Source organism: Pholcus phalangioides, unplaced genomic scaffold, assembly GCF_987345545.1.
Source record: "Pholcus phalangioides strain wild (caught in Gottingen) unplaced genomic scaffold, Ppha-v1.0 ptg000007l_1, whole genome shotgun sequence".
Classification (NCBI taxonomy): Eukaryota; Metazoa; Arthropoda; class Arachnida; order Araneae; family Pholcidae; genus Pholcus; species Pholcus phalangioides.
In genome coordinates this window covers 61,876,071-61,892,949 of record NW_028301600.1, presented here as the reverse complement: position 1 = coordinate 61,892,949, position 16,879 = coordinate 61,876,071, and the positions used below count along the sequence as shown (strand labels likewise).

Below are 16,879 nucleotides of genomic sequence, written 5' to 3'. Positions count from 1 at the left end.
AAGATCAATGGATATACAGGGAACACTAAAAATGGTGTTTGACCCTCTATCGTTCACCTCCATAAAAACATATTTAAGAAAATGTTTTTTTACAGTAACGGATATGAAAGGGTACTGTTAGCATATTTTTAAGTCAACAGTAGATCAGCACAGCATTTTAATTAGTTCAAATCTTTAACTTTAAAGGTAAAATATAGTTTCACTTGATTTTTTTAATTTTTTTTAATCTATAAACAGATAAAATCTTAAGAGTTATCTTATCTCTTGCACTGGAAATTAATTGGCAGAATTCCGTGACTAACTCGTCCGAAGCGAGATTTACTTGTAAAAATTTCTATTAAAGTTTTAAGCAGATTGTGTGAAAAAAATGCATATAGTCGCACTATTTAGATAAGTATAAATAAGATTTACAATGTTTTTTAAAGCATTTTATTAATAATTCTGTACAGTATGATAAACTTCAAAACAGTGAGGAATATGCAATGCAATGAGACATTTCTTACACTCCCAGACAGTATCACTGTGTTTATTGTGTTTCACACATACCTTGCACTTTTGCCGAGGCCTTTGTTTACCTTTTGTAGGTGAAATTTTTCTCCTGGAAAATGTCCCCATTGTTTTGCCTGCAGACGCAGTGTTGTATTATCTTCAGAAGGCCTTCCGCGTATTCGATATTCAGGAATATTTATACTTTGTAAGATTTCTTCTACAACGTCTAGCCAAAATTTTGAAAATGAATATTTCCTGCCATTTCGCGTTGTATTTTGAGAAATAAAACAAATGCGTCAAAAAATGTCATATCCATTAGATAAAAAAATATTTTTCTGTAGCTTTTATAAAAAATTTTCGTCATAGGAAAGGAAAATAAGTAGTTATCTTGTAAATTGACACCACTCATGCCGTTATTTATTGTATCGTGATAAAACAAATAAAATTTTACAACAAATACAGTTCTGTGCAATAGAGCTACTGATTGCACACTCGAATATCGCGTTGCAACAATACCTACTTACTTATTATAAACAGTAAATTCAGTAGACGTGCATAGCACATCATTGTCACTTTAGAAGCAGATAACAAGCGACGTGCATAGCACATCTTTCCAGCGCTAGAGGTTAACATTTCTTATTTTTTCCATGATTTATGGAAACCAATGTATTAGAATATGGCTGAATCGAATATCACTTATGTGTCCTCATTAATTGTACTTGATTAATTAAACACAAAAAATAGTTTTATTAATAAAAAATACATTTTTTTTTTCATTGCTAATTTTTAGACCAACATATTCAACTGCCAAATTGCTGGACAAAACAGGGTTAAAACTGAATGATATAGATGTCTTTGAACTCCATGAAGCGTTTGCGGTATTTTTTTATTATTACATTTTTCCCATATAATGTATGCAGATATGAAAATTCTGTAGTCGTGATTTTAAAGCCATTTTGGTGGTTGTTAGCTGAGATATAAAAGCTGTATACCAAAATTTGAATATTTTTTTAATTTATAGCTGAAACATGATCTTTAACAAGAAATTGAAAAACATAAATAAATCAAAGATTTTCAAATACAATAAAGGTATAAAAATGTGATACTAGTTTTTAACTTTTATTGTGCAGTTTTATATTTGTATACAAGTATTATCTAAATACTTAGACAACTTATATTTTTGTTTTTCTGTAGCTTTGCAATGATGTAGCCTAAATTTTTGAACATCATGCAACAGACTTTAGTATGCACCAGATAGACAGATGAAAAGGCACATTTGAAAAATTTAACACAAATTTCACACTAGGGATTTATTGAGAAATGGCTATGAAGCATTACATACAAAAGTGGCATCTTTTTGTCAAAAATAGAATAAAGCAAACAAGTGGTCTTTAGTTCTGTATGTCTGAGCTAAAGGGTATTATGTCCATTTTTGTCAATATTGGGATAACTATTAATTTGTAGTACTTTTGTTACACTTTACATAGGTATAGGACACTAGGTCCTATTTCAATAAATAACAGATATTCTTTCTCACTTTATAAAACAAGTGGGCTCTGTAGAAAGACATACTAAAATCTTTAAACAAATCTCGTGTAAAATTTCCCTTTTATGACACGGTGCCCTTTATCTCCAGCATACAGAGTTAAGAATATAACATCCTCTAATATCAATGGTCATGTTTCAGTGTTTTATCATGCTTGAAGTTACATAAAGAGCTGTTGGGGATTGTTCATTCCTCTGTTGATCTTTTTCAAAAAATGAACATTTTCTAATAAATGTTGGCGGTCTTCAAAAGAGTTGTTTAGTGTCTTTGATTCTGTAGATATCATGTAAAACAAAGTTGTTGTGGTGCTGCAAGTTAGGTCTTTTGCAAGTGTAGGCAAAAATAATTGTGACTGACTTGGTTGACCGCACCATAGTGAAATTTGTGGGATCTGATTGATATACTTTAAAAAGTGACTATAAAATCACCAAGTATTTTACTTTTAATTGGAATTAAGTTTTGAATATTTTAAAGTAATTTTTTGCACTCACGACAAGTTCGGTACAACTTTTTGGCATAATGTTTTTACACACATGACGTTTTACTACCATATCAATCTCTCTCTACAATGTTTGCTATAATGTTGTTTTTTTTTTTTTTTTCTAGAGATCAACTGACATTCAAAAATTATAAGAGCTTTTTTCTAAATGTTGAGAGTCAGTACAAATTATTTTAGTATTAATTAGTAATTTTTAAGTCAGTTTCCTTTTCTGACTTAAGTCAGTTATTTTTTAAATAAAGATTAGTAGAATTAAAGTAAAGAAATATATTATGTGCACTCGATTTGGCAGAGCCAAGATGATTAATTGGTGCTTTTGATGGGGGGGGGGGGAGAAAGAGGTGATATTGGTTACAGTCTTTTATTGCATCTGTAGATTAGATAAAGGAAAAAATAAAACTCATCTTTATCTATCTGAATACCCAGTGAAGTACCTTTGGTGAATGTAAAACCATGAAAATATGTATGTGTTGATAATAATCAAAATAAAAGAACCTTGGAAAAATTTAAGTGTGAGACACACAGAAAATGATATAAGAAAGTCAAACTGTTGAAACCAAAGACTTCCAGTCGCTGATAACCATTTTTTTTTAACTGTGATAAATATATGTTAATTGCTGATGTTTGTTTCAGGGTCAAGTACTTGCAAATTTGAAAGCAATGGATTCTGATTGGTTCGCTCAAAAATATATGGGTAGATCAGCTAAGGTTTGTACAGTTTATTTCAAGTTATCATTTCTTGAGTTTATTTAAAGTAAATTGTAATTCTTTGCCCAGAAAAGTTTTATTTCAAATAGGAAAATTAACTTTATTTTTCTTTTGTTTCAAATAAAATTTATAGGTGAAAATATGATTTTAATTTCCTAAACCTCTCTGAGAAAAATTGAAGAAAAGTTAGAGGCCGTTTAAGTATTACGTCATCATCGATGGGGGGGGGGGGTTCCGATTTGCTGACTTTTGATGACAAGGGGGAGAGGGGGGTTTGGATAATGCTTATGTCATCAACCACCCTTTATGAAAATATGAGTTGGATTCAAGGTGAGTTGGAGTCAAGGTGAGTCGATGAAAGTCCAAAAAAAAACGCTTGTAAACGTTTTCATTTCGGATTTTTACCAAGTCAAAGTCCGTTTTAAATGAATGAATTAATCACCATGAACTTATTAGTTTCTGATGCTTATTAGTTTATGAATAATAATGTAATAATTATAAACAAATAATGAATTAAACGAAATAACCACCACGATGAGGTTTTGACACTGTTTAAGTAATTGATGCTCATAATTAATTTATTCCTACCAGTTGAAGTCCGTTTTAAATGAATTAATTTAACACAATTAATTTAATAGTGCCCCACCCGTCTTGATTAATTAATAATTGTTTAGTAGTTATATAATTACTAGTGAGAATAACACTTATTAATTGAATTAATAATAATAAGTATTTAAGTAAGACTTATTTCGTTATGAGATGGCTCGCTTCTCACGCTGACGCACAGGGATGCTGAGTGCTCTTCGCCCACTGATCTGCCTCTCCACGCATTGCATCATGACCCCGGACCCCTCTGGAGATCTTGGGACACTAACTAATTAGTACAAGTGAATCTAAACCTGGATAAGTGGCAGCATTTAGGAAAATTAATAAGTTCATTATCGTTTTTTTATTCTCCAAAACGGGTTTTTACTGTTGAGAATAAATAAAATAAATAAATAATTAATCAACACATTAATTCCTAATTAATTTAACTTTAAACTGTTCAATTACGATATTTATTGAGTAATTAATAAGCGTCAAGAACTAATAAGTTAATGATGGCTTATTGACTGAATAAAAACGGGCTTTGACTTGGTAATGAGTCCCAAATAAAAATGTTCGCATCATTTTTCAGACTTTTACCATCTCACCTTGTCTTCAAGCTTTTACATTGAACCGTGGCATACGCATCGGAGTGGATGTAGCAACTGAACATTATATTGGCCCTCGAATAGAAAGAAGTTGGCCACTCATGATATGATAGATTAATTTAATCTCCACAACCTCAGATGATAATTAAATAAATGTATCATTAATTTAAACCAACAAATCCAGTGATGTGATATGATAGGGTTTTCAAAGTGTGGGCGCCGTGGCTTATAGGGGCGTCCCGGGGAGATGAAGATATTGATTTGTGTGCCTCTTTTTGCTTTGAATTGGTGCTTTTATAATTGAAAACACCAATTAACTACAGGGCCGTCTTAAGAGCATCATGGGCCCCGGGCCAAATGATTTTTCTGTGGCCCTACTAGGCAAATTTTCGAAAATCTCAACCAGATCCCATTTGTGAGGTCCCCGGGCCGTGCCCAGGTGGGCCCATGTCTTAAGACGGCATTGCTTAACTATTCTGGGGAGCAGCAGTAAAACCATGAACTGGGCAAGTGAGCTGCAGGTGACATAAAACTCATTTTTCTATAAGGCCTTATTGTGCCTTCACGGGGCTGACTTCTATTTGGGTAAGCAGGGGTCTGTCCTGACTTTTTTGCAGGGTCCTGATTTCGTAAAAATTCTCTTCATTTTTGTGAAATGTGTCATTAATTTTGTGGGAAGCAAAATAATCTAGTTGATCTATCGCAAAAGAAATTTCAAATTTATGGATTCATTATTATGTATTTCGTGAAGGGTTCCTTTTTCTGATCCGGAATTTTGTGAAGGAAAACGGACCCAAATTTTGGATGAACAGACACCTGGTTAGTGTAAATATTTGTGGACTGTATTTAGCTCGGAGCCCTGGGACACATTGCCCCAGTTGTCCCAGCCTAGTTACTTCCCGATTTTCTATCACATTTAATGTTGAAAACAAGTTTTTTTTTAATCCAAGAAAAATGCACACCAGAAGAGAATCTTTTTTTTCTCCCCAGAGAGAGAAGGGAGTGGCACGTGAGAGGAGAAAGTGAAAGAACAGGTTTTTGAAGAGTTAATACGTCACAGTGCAGGGTGGAAGTGCATCAGCATGACTCTTTTATCAAACATTGGAGATGAAGCAATGTTGGATAAAAGATTTTACACCTCACGTTATGTATTGGCTCGCTTTCAACCATCTCGGATGATAATGAAATAAATGTATCATCAATATGAACCAACAAATCCAGTGATGTCATGCATAAATAGTCGCCGGATATAACCAAGTTGTACGGGAACGTGAAAACATTCGACATTTCCGATATTCGTGAAAACTGATACACCATAATTATTCGAGTTTAATGAGAAAAACTACTCAACCTATTCGCGATGGGTGTGTACAAGAACCACCTGTTCCTTGTACAGACTTGAAAATTTAAGAAAATTAAAATTATTTATGTACGTGACAAACCTTAAAGATATTCACGTAGGGGGTTTGAATTAATACCCGTTTACAGCAAATCAGTGTTTCTCAAAATGTTAGTCGCAGCTTCTAGGGTAGTCACAAACCATTACCAGAGGCGAGCTGTCTATATTGATTTGTTCAGTGCTTTGAAGTGCTACTTGAAGTATTCTACGGTGAAATTGAAGGCAAAATTTTTAAATATCACGGATGTAAGTGGTCCGTCTAACTGTCACCGATATTTCAATAGTTCTGACGTTTACAAAGACTTTCTTTCAAACCGAGAACAACTCCGGTCTAGCGCCATGGAAGAATTTGCTACCGATTGTGAGTGTGTGCCTTACAGTCTCAGTGCGTATAAGGTGTTGTGCCCGATATTGCACTGCTGACTTCAATATTTTAAATTGGGAGAGAAGCGTAGTGAGACTGAATATTTGAACCGTTGTAGGCCTGTTGCTCTCAGTGGCGAGACTTTTAACGTGAGCTCGACTCACATTCACGGCTCGAAATTGAAAATCAACTTCAGCCGATGACCACTGTGGTGTATGGTTTACAAAGACTGAGGGCCTCTGACACAAACCTGTAGTTATGTCGATCCTTCTTCGAGTATTTCTGGGAATGAACAGAACCAGCGTTATATCTATAGCTAGAGATCGCCATCTAGCTATAACGTTGACAGAACATACCTGAAGCCGATTTTCGCAGTAGTATGGTAGTACTTCAGATTCAGGCTTTTTTTCTTGAAATACAGCTTTTGATTTTATGTAACTTAATTCATTGAAACAAAAGTCGATCCACCAGTGTGTGGCTTCCCAAAGGAAACCTTGGAAACAACCTCGCCCCCTAAAATTTGCGGACTCCATGACCCTGCCCCGTCCTAGCTATAACCCATGTCTGTAAAACTTAAGAGCATCATGAGGCAGGCTCCCAGGCCGAGTGATGTTCTGGGGCCCCACTACCTGACTGGGGAAAGTACCAGAAGTATAAGCAGGGCCATCTTAAGAGCATCATGGGGCCCCCGGGCCAAATTATTTTTGAGGCCCTACGTGGTTAATTCTCGGAAATTCCAACCACATTCCATTTTTGTGAGATCCCGGGCCGTGTCCGGGTGGGCCCATGTGGTAAGACGGTACTGAATAAAAGGTCTTCCAATTTACATATATGATTTCCGAAAATAAAGTATTTATCACTTCATATCTACCAAACAAATATATATACCAGCCCAACATATACCCAATTTCATATTTCCCTACCTCTATTGCTCACGCAATCATCATTTGAAGACCCCTTCCACCTTGTCATTGAAAGTCAGCAAATACGAACCCCCTCAGGATTGGTGACGTATTACTTGAAGATGACCCCTTATATCCCATAGATATAAATATGCTAATTCGTTATAACAATATTTTATTATTGTATTGCAGGTTCATTAGGACAGAATTAAATTCGTTACAACCGATAAGCATCCAAACGTGTTTCTGTTCTGCTATTCACATAGGGAATTTAGGTCTTTGTAGCTCCCACTAACTTCAGTATGTGATGGAAGTGAAAAAAATATTTTTTTCTTTAGTTTATTTGAAATCATTTTTATATTTTTTTATATCGTTCAAATCGTTTGAAATAATTCAGTTCATCGAGACGAAAAAAAAACTTGGATATCTATAATTGATACCTACCACTCATTTTTTAATTACTTTATCAACTCGCAAAGTACATAGTACATAAACTTGAGCAATTGAAACTGCAGCATAGAAAGCATCAACATTAATCTTTTTTCAAATATTGGATGAGGAGGCTGACTTTGGTAAAAGAAACTTTGATAAAGAGCATTTTTTATCAAAGTTGCCCATTACACTATCAAATTTTTTTGTCAAACTTATTTTATAAATTATCTTTGACAAAGAACTTTTATAGTGTAATACCGGCCTAAGATATACATAAACCCAAAAGATAAATACTCTTTATATTAATTACATATTTTTTCATTAACTTTTATTAATAAAAGGAAAGGGGGGAGGAAATGATTTCAAATATTGCCTCTTTTCCCCTTTTTTTCAAAAATTTTTGAGTGACCTATAATAATTGTACCAGACTTTTTTTATTTTATTTTTGAGCATATTTAAATGAGTAGAATCAGTGGCAATTTTTTCAAATTTTTTGAAGGCATCACCTTGGGATCCTTTGTTTGTAAGTTCTTGTCCCTTGCTTGCAGTGTGTTAAAATATTATGTGAGTCTGTCTCCATTGGAAAAAGTCTCTCCACAGGGAGCAGGCAGACATTCAACACGATACTTACATAACATGAAAATTTAATCACTTGCCACATTCCCACTTAAAGATATGCAAGACACATGGCCAGAGCACCAGCAAAAACATAAAACAAGCATAACTCTGACAACACAAATACAGTAGAGCCACACATACATTAAGAACACTCATTCCGAAATCTATAAATTCGTTAGAAATTCCACAGAAGAATTTGTATGAGGTTTCATGTATGGTCAAGTAGTTGTAGAAGTGTGTTATAATGTAAGATTGATACTAGTTTATGATGTAATTGATGTTTAGTGAGTTTTTGATGTTTTTCAATTCTAAATTAGTAGCATTTGAAATCTCAGTTTTTCATCCAACTTTTATCTGTATGTAAGGGAAAAATATCCTAGCAATATTACTGTATGCTTTTAATTACTGTGCCTTTAAAACTTGTTTGCAACTATCACATTTTTTGTTAATCAAAATTAACCAATTCGTAGGTAGGAATAATACCAGTTGAAAAATTGAATACATGGGGTGGATCTTTGTCACTAGGACATCCGTTTGGAGCAACAGGAGTTCGACTTGTTACCACAGCTGCTAACCGGTTGTTGAAACACGGTGGGCAATATGGTCTTGTTGCTGCATGTGCAGCAGGTGGTCTGGTATGTTTTGTATAAATCTATTAAAAAAAGTATGTTTTTATTTATTTTTTTATTTAAACCTACCTTTAGCTGCACAAATAGTTAGCGATGTGATTCTATGTGTCTGTGCTAGCCAAGAAAAAAATTTTTTTTTTTCAGTTTTATTTTGTAAGAAATGGCAATCAAACTTAACTCATTGCACAGATCGAACAAAATTGACCGGGGGGGGGGGGGGGAATATACAGTACAAAAAAAAATCTATATATATAAAATTTATTTTCTGTGTGTTTTTTCTCTATACAAATCTATAATTTTCGATCGATCATATATATCATTCGATCGATCATTGCATACATACCAAACGGAACCCGACTTGAATGATAGGCTACTTTAAAAGTTCGTCAGATCTGGGCAACTGCCCCATTGCAGTGATACCTTGGCTAACGAACGTGCTTCTGGAACAAATTATCTTTGTTAGCCAAGGTATCGCTGTATTTGCAGTATATGAGTTTGACTGCCACCTATCTTTCACAAAAGACAACTGAAAAAAATGAAATTTTTTCTACTGTCTCCAGCCATTTTTGAGAGCAAGTTTTCTCCTACTATTCCTGCAGCCTAGGGAGTAACCTTTTAATGGCTAATGTTCCCAGTTGGAAACATCTGCTTTATTAATTAGAAAAAAATATTTTTCTTAAATAAAAGCACTTGATTTTTTTCCTTAATTCATTGAGATTCCAAACTTATAATTTGCAAAACAAAAATTCCATTCATTTCAGCATTTATGACATTAACTTTTTTAAATTACCTATGTTTAAGGAAGAATAAAATTTAATTTTTGTATTGATTTTAATGTTGTTTCAATGGACATGGAGCAAGTCCAGAAAACACAATTTTTTTTTATGGTTGATCAGAAGAGGAAATAACAGAAAAAGAAAATCAATTCATATCTTAATTTGGCCAATAAAAGGTTCAGGGTTAAAATAATCAAGATATTAAGTTATTTTTTTTATACAAAAAACATAGTTCATACTTTCATGTGTTTGACTAATTAGTAATATTACATTATGATAATCAATATTCTTTGGTTCAAGTGATTTTCTAATTTCTATTAATTTTATTATTGTATTAATTTTTTATTTTTTTCAGGGGCATGGAATGCTGATTGAGCGATATGTGAAATAGAATGAACAACCTCTTAAATTGTGATAAAATTATTGTATTTGAAATAACTCAGTGAAAAAAAAAAAAATTAAGTCAAACCTGAAAATAATTCTTCAGAGATTTTGTATATTTTTATTATGTGTGTAATAAAATCTCATTATATACATTTTCACTGATTTTTTGCATATATCTGTAGGCTGGAGGTAAAAGCACTATGTCTATTTTCATCAACATTGGGATAACAATATTAATTTGCAGCACTTTCATTACACTATACATAGGTATAGGACACCAAGTCCTATTTTAATAAATAACAGATGTTCATTTTATAAAATAATTATATTGTGATGTCAGTATATTATCATTATACTGTTTATATATGTACGTTTGCGGCTTTACACCACATTCACTATTGTTATGCATTCAAAACTATTATTTAAAAAAAAAAAAATTTTTTTTTGATTTATTATTTTCTGATATTTTGCTAGAATGGTTTTCATTTGATTACTATAATCGAGCTCCATGGAAAAACATACTAAAAAATATTTACATAGCTCTCCTGTAAAATTGTCTGGTGCAGGAGGGTGGTAGCCTAGGTTGATAAGATATTCGCCTAAAGTACCAAAGGATGTTTAGAGGTGTCGCGAGTTTGATACCCGGTTCGTTCTTGTCAGAAAATTTCTTCCTGACACAGTGGTACAACAGAAACGACGACATGAGCGCAGAAAGATTGCTACCACGGCGTTCTACATCGAGAGGTTAGCGCACCAACTTCGGTGAATTTGAAAAAGGCTGCCATTTAAATTCTTTTTTTCTTTTTTTTGATATGGTGTCCTTTACCTCTGCCATGCAGATATTTACTAGCAGTAATATCTAGTGTTGTGCAGGAAAAATGGTAAATCCATAAAATATACTGGCCATCTAGCTAATAGTTGGATGTTTTCTTTCCACTCTCTTACCGGCCCAGTTGTATAGGGGAACCACTTCTAAAAAACCCTTTAAAAAAATTTCCCTTTTGCATGGCCACTGGTCTTGGACAAGGCTTGTTCCTCGTAAGTTCAGGCTCTGGGGAAAATATTAATTTTTGGGTCCCTTTAATATATAGTGTACTTTAAGGTAGAGGCATATATATATATACACAAGGGAAAGGAGGCACGCAAGCCTGTGTTTAAAATACAAGAGGCAACCAGTTTTGTGGCCCTTAAATTTGTGGGCCATGTGTGCATGTCCTGTTTGCCTGTGCAAGGAACAGGCCCTGCCTTCGGGGAGACCCTGTTCTCAAAACAGGTTTCATCCCTGCACAAAAGAAAAAAATTCTCTCATGTCTGTCACAAATAGGAAAACAATGGTGGGACTTTTTTTGACAAATTTCGACATTTTGAAGTTCAAATTTTTTTTATATTCTCACATATACAGTAAAACCTCGATAAGTCGTCACCAAGTTATCGAAAAATTATGACGACTTAAGTAGAGTTCCGTCAGTTTTAATGTGCAATGTTATGAAAATCGTACAAAAATTTAAAGTACACTGCTCAAAACAATTAGGGGAGCAAGCAAAAAAGTGAAGAAAACCATGCGAGACAGCCACGTATTGGCATACAATGGATAGTACACGCGTATCGATGCGCAATACAGAAAAAAAAGACGTAAAAAAATTTGGAATTAAGCTTTAATTCTTTGAAAATATGGAAAAAACATGAAAAGATGATTTAGGGCAACAATTTGATTACATGTAAACGATAAAAAAAAGTACTGTTTAGACATGATGCATGAGTTTTAATAGGGCGTGTGGTCTCCTCGAACAGCTAAGACTGCTGCACACCTGTTTGCCATGGATGCGATGAGGTTATCGATCAGACTTTGGGGAATACTGTTCCACTCCTCAAGAAGTGCAATCTGCAAGTCTCTGACAGTAACAGGCAGCCTTGGTCGCGCAGCAATGCGTCGTCCGAGCATGTCCCAAACATGCTTGATTGGATACAGGTCAGGAGAGCACGCTGGCCATTCCATACGCTGTATTGTTTCAGCTTCAAGCATGTTCTCCACCAGACGAGCTCTATGCGGTCGGGCATTATCATCCTGGAAAACAAAGGAATCTCCAATGGCTCCAGCGTAAGGGATGACATGAGGTCGCAGTATCTCGTCTGCATACCTTCGGGCCGTCAAAGTGCCATTCCGAATGATATGCAGGTCCGTACGTCCGCCTATGCTGATTCCACCCCATACCATCCAACCAGCTCGTCCGTATTGTGACCTTTCACGAACGAATGCGGGGTTATTTCGAGTGTCCCTGTCCCTCCATACCAGAACACGTCGGGTGTCACACTCCAGACTGAATCGGGACTCGTCTGTAAACAGCACTTGGCTCCAATCATGTTGCTCCCAATCTCGATGTTCAGCAGCCCATCTTCTTCGGGCCGCACGGTGGCGTGGGGTCAACGGAATGCAGACCATTACCAAGAAAAAAAGGGTTATTATGTAAAATGGGTGTAAATTTTTTGTGGTTCTCCACTTGGCTCGTGGCCCTGGCAAAGTAAAAAAGTCGAAATTCGGGTTTTTAACCAATTGGAGACGACGCGGGTTTCCAGAATCTGAAATACAGACGCACTATATGTCACACCCCAAGGAAAGAAATGGAGTGCAATCATTGGTGAAAATTCTTGAAGCCGGTTTTAAACCCACTTTTCTGAAATGGGTTTAAAACCGAGAGAAACCTTTCCCATGTAAACGGCATAAGGGCTCTAGCAGCAGCACCTAGACATAGAAGGCCTCCGCACTCTGCTTGTGACGTCAGTAGGTAGTCCATTTTCCCTCAGAATATATATATTCAGGGAAAAAAAATTCCCTGCTCGTGCCAGTATCATCGTTGTGAGGAAAAGAAATGATCGGACTCAGAATTGGCGATTTCTATGCCCCACATCCAATCACTGCGGTATTTGTGAGCCAATCAGGAAGATTCTACGCCAAAATTAGAAACGAAATAGGATGCTGTGTTTCAAAATGTGGCAAACTTGCTAGGTAGTCTGAATGACGTTTATGGCAAACAGTGCAGAGGCCTATCTCTCTATAGTCCGTTTTAGGTTAAATTTGCAGTGAAGAGAAAGGTAAAGAGTATTCTCTCTTTCGCCGCAAAATATAGTTCCCATATATCGGAGGTTTACGATGATCCTTTATACAGAATATTTAAATTTTTTCTATGATTTTGAAATAAATACTGAAAAATATCGATTTGAACCGATGTTTATTCGTTTAAAATTTTTAAATTAGAAAAAATCCATGGCAAGTGCAACAACATTTTGGCGCGATATCCTAGAAATTTTCCCCGCCAATATATCACTGTCGTGTTTTTTCGGTACACAATTATATAGGCCTACTGTATATATATTTTTTGTATCGTTATTTGGTTGAATTTTGCATAGCGATACAATTTTTCATTCAGTTTTACATGCAGTTATAGACTTACATCAATACGAATATTCAATCAGTTTTTTTTCTCCCGAAAATAGGCTTCAGAGAATTCAGATATTCGCTCATAGATTACAGGAAGTGTTCCCTTTCCACGAGAGAGAGCGCCGATAGATATCATTGTGAGAGGCTCTTTATAAGTTTTGGTTTTAGGTCCTCCTTTTTTTTAATTATTATTTCTTGCCATGTTCATGGAATAGTAGTAGTTTCCGAATCCTCTATAGCCGATCACGGAGAGTGTTGACAAGAGTCGTGTCTCCCCACACGAATGCCATCTTCCACCCACAGCAGGGGCTACCTGTTTCTCCAGATAAAATAAGCGAGAGAGGGGCCCACAGCGGTTTAGACTTGCATCTTTTATGTGACAGTTGTATCTTTCTTTTCACCGGAGATAGCCACGCTAAAAAGTTCTCTGCTCTTCCATTCCTGAATACTATATATTTTTGTTTCTGAATACTCGATGAGAATCATCCGTAAGGCAAAGCGCAAATTGAGCTGCGTGCAGCGTTCGCGGCACGACGCAGGGCAGCACTCTGTTTTGCGGCCAACGGAAATCAGAGGGACAGCGCAAATTGAGACAGGAGGTGACACTACGCTAAGCGCGTGTAGGCGCGCACTCGTTGGCGCTGCTGCTGAGCCGCAGATTTTCGTGTCCCGCGCGCACGATTCTTCGCATTCGGTAGGGGATTTTTAAAAATTTGATACAGTTCGCATTCTCTTATGAAAAATGTTGTTTAATATCAACGTTATTTACATAACCACGGTATTATCAATTATTTGTTTAATTCCTGAATTACTTTATTTTATTTCGTTTTATTCGTTATATTCCAAGGTTTTGACTTCATTAGCTCTAAATTTTCTTTCATTATGGAGTTACTTTTAATTTCGGAATTAATTTTGGGATTCATAAATTTCGGAATTCATTATGGAATTCATTAATTTCAGGATTTTCATTGATACACCGAATTTTCACTAATTTTGTGTTTGTTTCCAAATTTTATAAATTGTCATTAATTCTGAATTTTAATTAATTTTTATGCATCCATAATTTTTATTAATTTTTAGAGAAAAAATCCATTTTTATTTTTTTAATAGCTTACGAAATATTTCCCATTGAATTTCTGAATTCGGCTTTAATTCCGAATATTTATTAATTATGATATTTTATCGGTCGATAGAGGAATAATTTTTCATTAAATCTGAAATTTAATTATTAATTTCACTAATTCTGGTGTTTCATTAATCTAGTTGTTTTCCATTAAATATGAATTTCCAGCAGTTTTGGAATTACACTGCTGGCCACCGTAAATGCAACACCCTGAAGGAAGCATGCAAATAATATGAAATTTACAACATGCATTAGCGGAGGTGAGATATGCAAATGATTAGAATTTCAGCGCAGACGCACATCACGCGCGCCTGTGGCGCCACTTCAAAGCGCTATTTAAGGCTTGGAGATTTCGACGATTTGAAGTACGGCAATTGTGTTTTCTTGTGGTTTTTTTCAAAAAAACGATCAATTATGCCTCGTAGAAAACAGCGATCATCTTTTGATCAAGTATCCGAGTTCGACAGAGGAAGGATAGTGGCCTACCGAGATTGTGGATTATCTTTCAGGGAAATCGGTAGTCGTGTTGGACGAAACCAAACAACTGTAATGCGGATATGTGATCGTTGGATGCAGGAGGGTACGACGGACCGACGTGTTCGATCGCATCCACCTCAGTGCACCACTTCACGTGATGACAGGCGTATTGTGCGTATGGCAGTGACGGATCGCTCAGCCACATCACGAACCATAGCACAGCACATTCAGTCTGTACCGCATCATCCAGTGTCTGCGCGTACCATTCGACGCCGTTTACAGCAGAGTGGTCTGTCCGCAAGACGTCCATTGCTTCGTCTACCCTTGACGCAGAACCACAGACGTCTCCGCCGCCAATGGTGCGATGAAAGAAGGATGTGGACAGCACAATGGAATGAAATTGTCTTTACTGACGAGTCACGCTTCTGTCTGCAACACCACGATGGTCGGATTCGAGTCTGGAGACACCGTGGAGAGAGGATGCTGAACAGCTGCGTTATGCACCGCCACACTGGTCCTGCACCGGGTATTATGGTATGGGGCGGTATTGGATATCACTCTCGCACTCCTCTAGTACGCATTGCCGGTACTTTAAAAAGCCAGCGCTACATCTCCGAGGTGTTGGAGCCAGTTGTCCTTCCTTACCTTCAGGGCTTGCCCACAGCCATATTTCAACAGGATAATGCGCGACCACACGTGGCACACATTGTCCAAAGGTTCTTCGTCAATCGCCAGATTGAATTGCTTCCCTGGTCAGCTCGCTCTCCGGATCTTTCGCCGATAGAAACCATGTGGTCCATGGTTGCTCAACGATTGACCCAGATTACATCCCCAGCTGCCACACCAGATCAACTTTGGCAACGCGTGGAAGCTGCTTGGTCTGCTGTACCCCAAGAACACCTCCAAAGTCTCTTTGAATCAATGCCGAGGCGTGTGGCAGCGGTGATCTCCAACAATGGCGACTACTCTGGCTACTGATTTTGGCAGGAACCACACTTCACAGAAGTCTATAAATTTAATCATTTGATGCTTGGTCAACATGTTATCTACAAAATAAATATTGTTGCGATATCTCTTTTCTTTCTTGGTGTTGCAATTTGGGTGGCCAGCAGTGTATTTATTAATTTTTAATTGTGATCAATTTAAATTTTGAATTTTCTTAAATTCTATATTTTCATTAATTTTCATAAACCCTAAATTTTCATTAAAATTTTTATTCCTCCTAAATTTACGTTAATGTTTATCTATTTTCAATTTCGATGAATTTATGTAAATAGTTTTCATTAATTTATGTACATTCATTATTTGTTATTTTACGGAATAATTTATCAGAAAAATCTGAATTTTCAATAAATTTTAATTATTCATTGATTTCGAATTGGCATAAATGCTGATTGATTTATTTCTTTGTGTTCACGTTTTTATATACTGTATTTTAATATATTTTTCAGCGCATTCCCGTACTTTATATTTTAATTAATGTTATGTCTTCATTAATGTAAACTTTAATGACCAATATATAATATCCAGCCTCTGGGAGCCTCCCAAATGCTTAGGTTGCAGGCCCCGAAATCGTTTCATTTTGAAAACGCTCGTGCACTTGAAACGCGTTTCAATATGCGCATACCCTCGCTACGCGTGGGGCGTGTTGACGTCATCGCACTCGGGTCCCGCCCACCCGCGAACGCTGCACGCACCGAGCTATAAGTATAAGTTTACTTATCCTTGAGTGGCTGCACGCGACTCAATTTGCGCTTAGCCTAACAAAAGACAAACTGTCGTGAAAACAAGTGACATCGATGTATACCGTTCGGGGGGTGGCGGTGAGCGACAGAAATTTCGGCAAGAAAAGTGAGTAAAAAAATCTAAACTTTTCCGTATCGTTATTATTATTATTTGGTGCT

At 36.1% G+C, this 16,879-nt stretch overlaps 1 protein-coding gene across 1 annotated transcript in view; it reads left to right on the top strand.

Moving 5' to 3' along the window:
* The window catches only part of Mtpbeta (mitochondrial trifunctional protein beta subunit), a 37,326-nt gene extending 27,229 nt beyond the window's left edge, over positions 1-10,097 (top strand). The window contains exons 13-16 of the mRNA XM_089233727.1: positions 1,280-1,367; positions 3,168-3,242; positions 8,621-8,785; positions 9,911-10,097. Of these exons, the coding sequence (XP_089089853.1) occupies positions 1,280-1,367; positions 3,168-3,242; positions 8,621-8,785; positions 9,911-9,946 (364 nt within the window). The 3' untranslated portion in view covers positions 9,947-10,097. The remainder of the gene's footprint in view (positions 1-1,279; positions 1,368-3,167; positions 3,243-8,620; positions 8,786-9,910) is intronic.
* Positions 10,098-16,879: the final 6,782 nt, after the last annotated feature.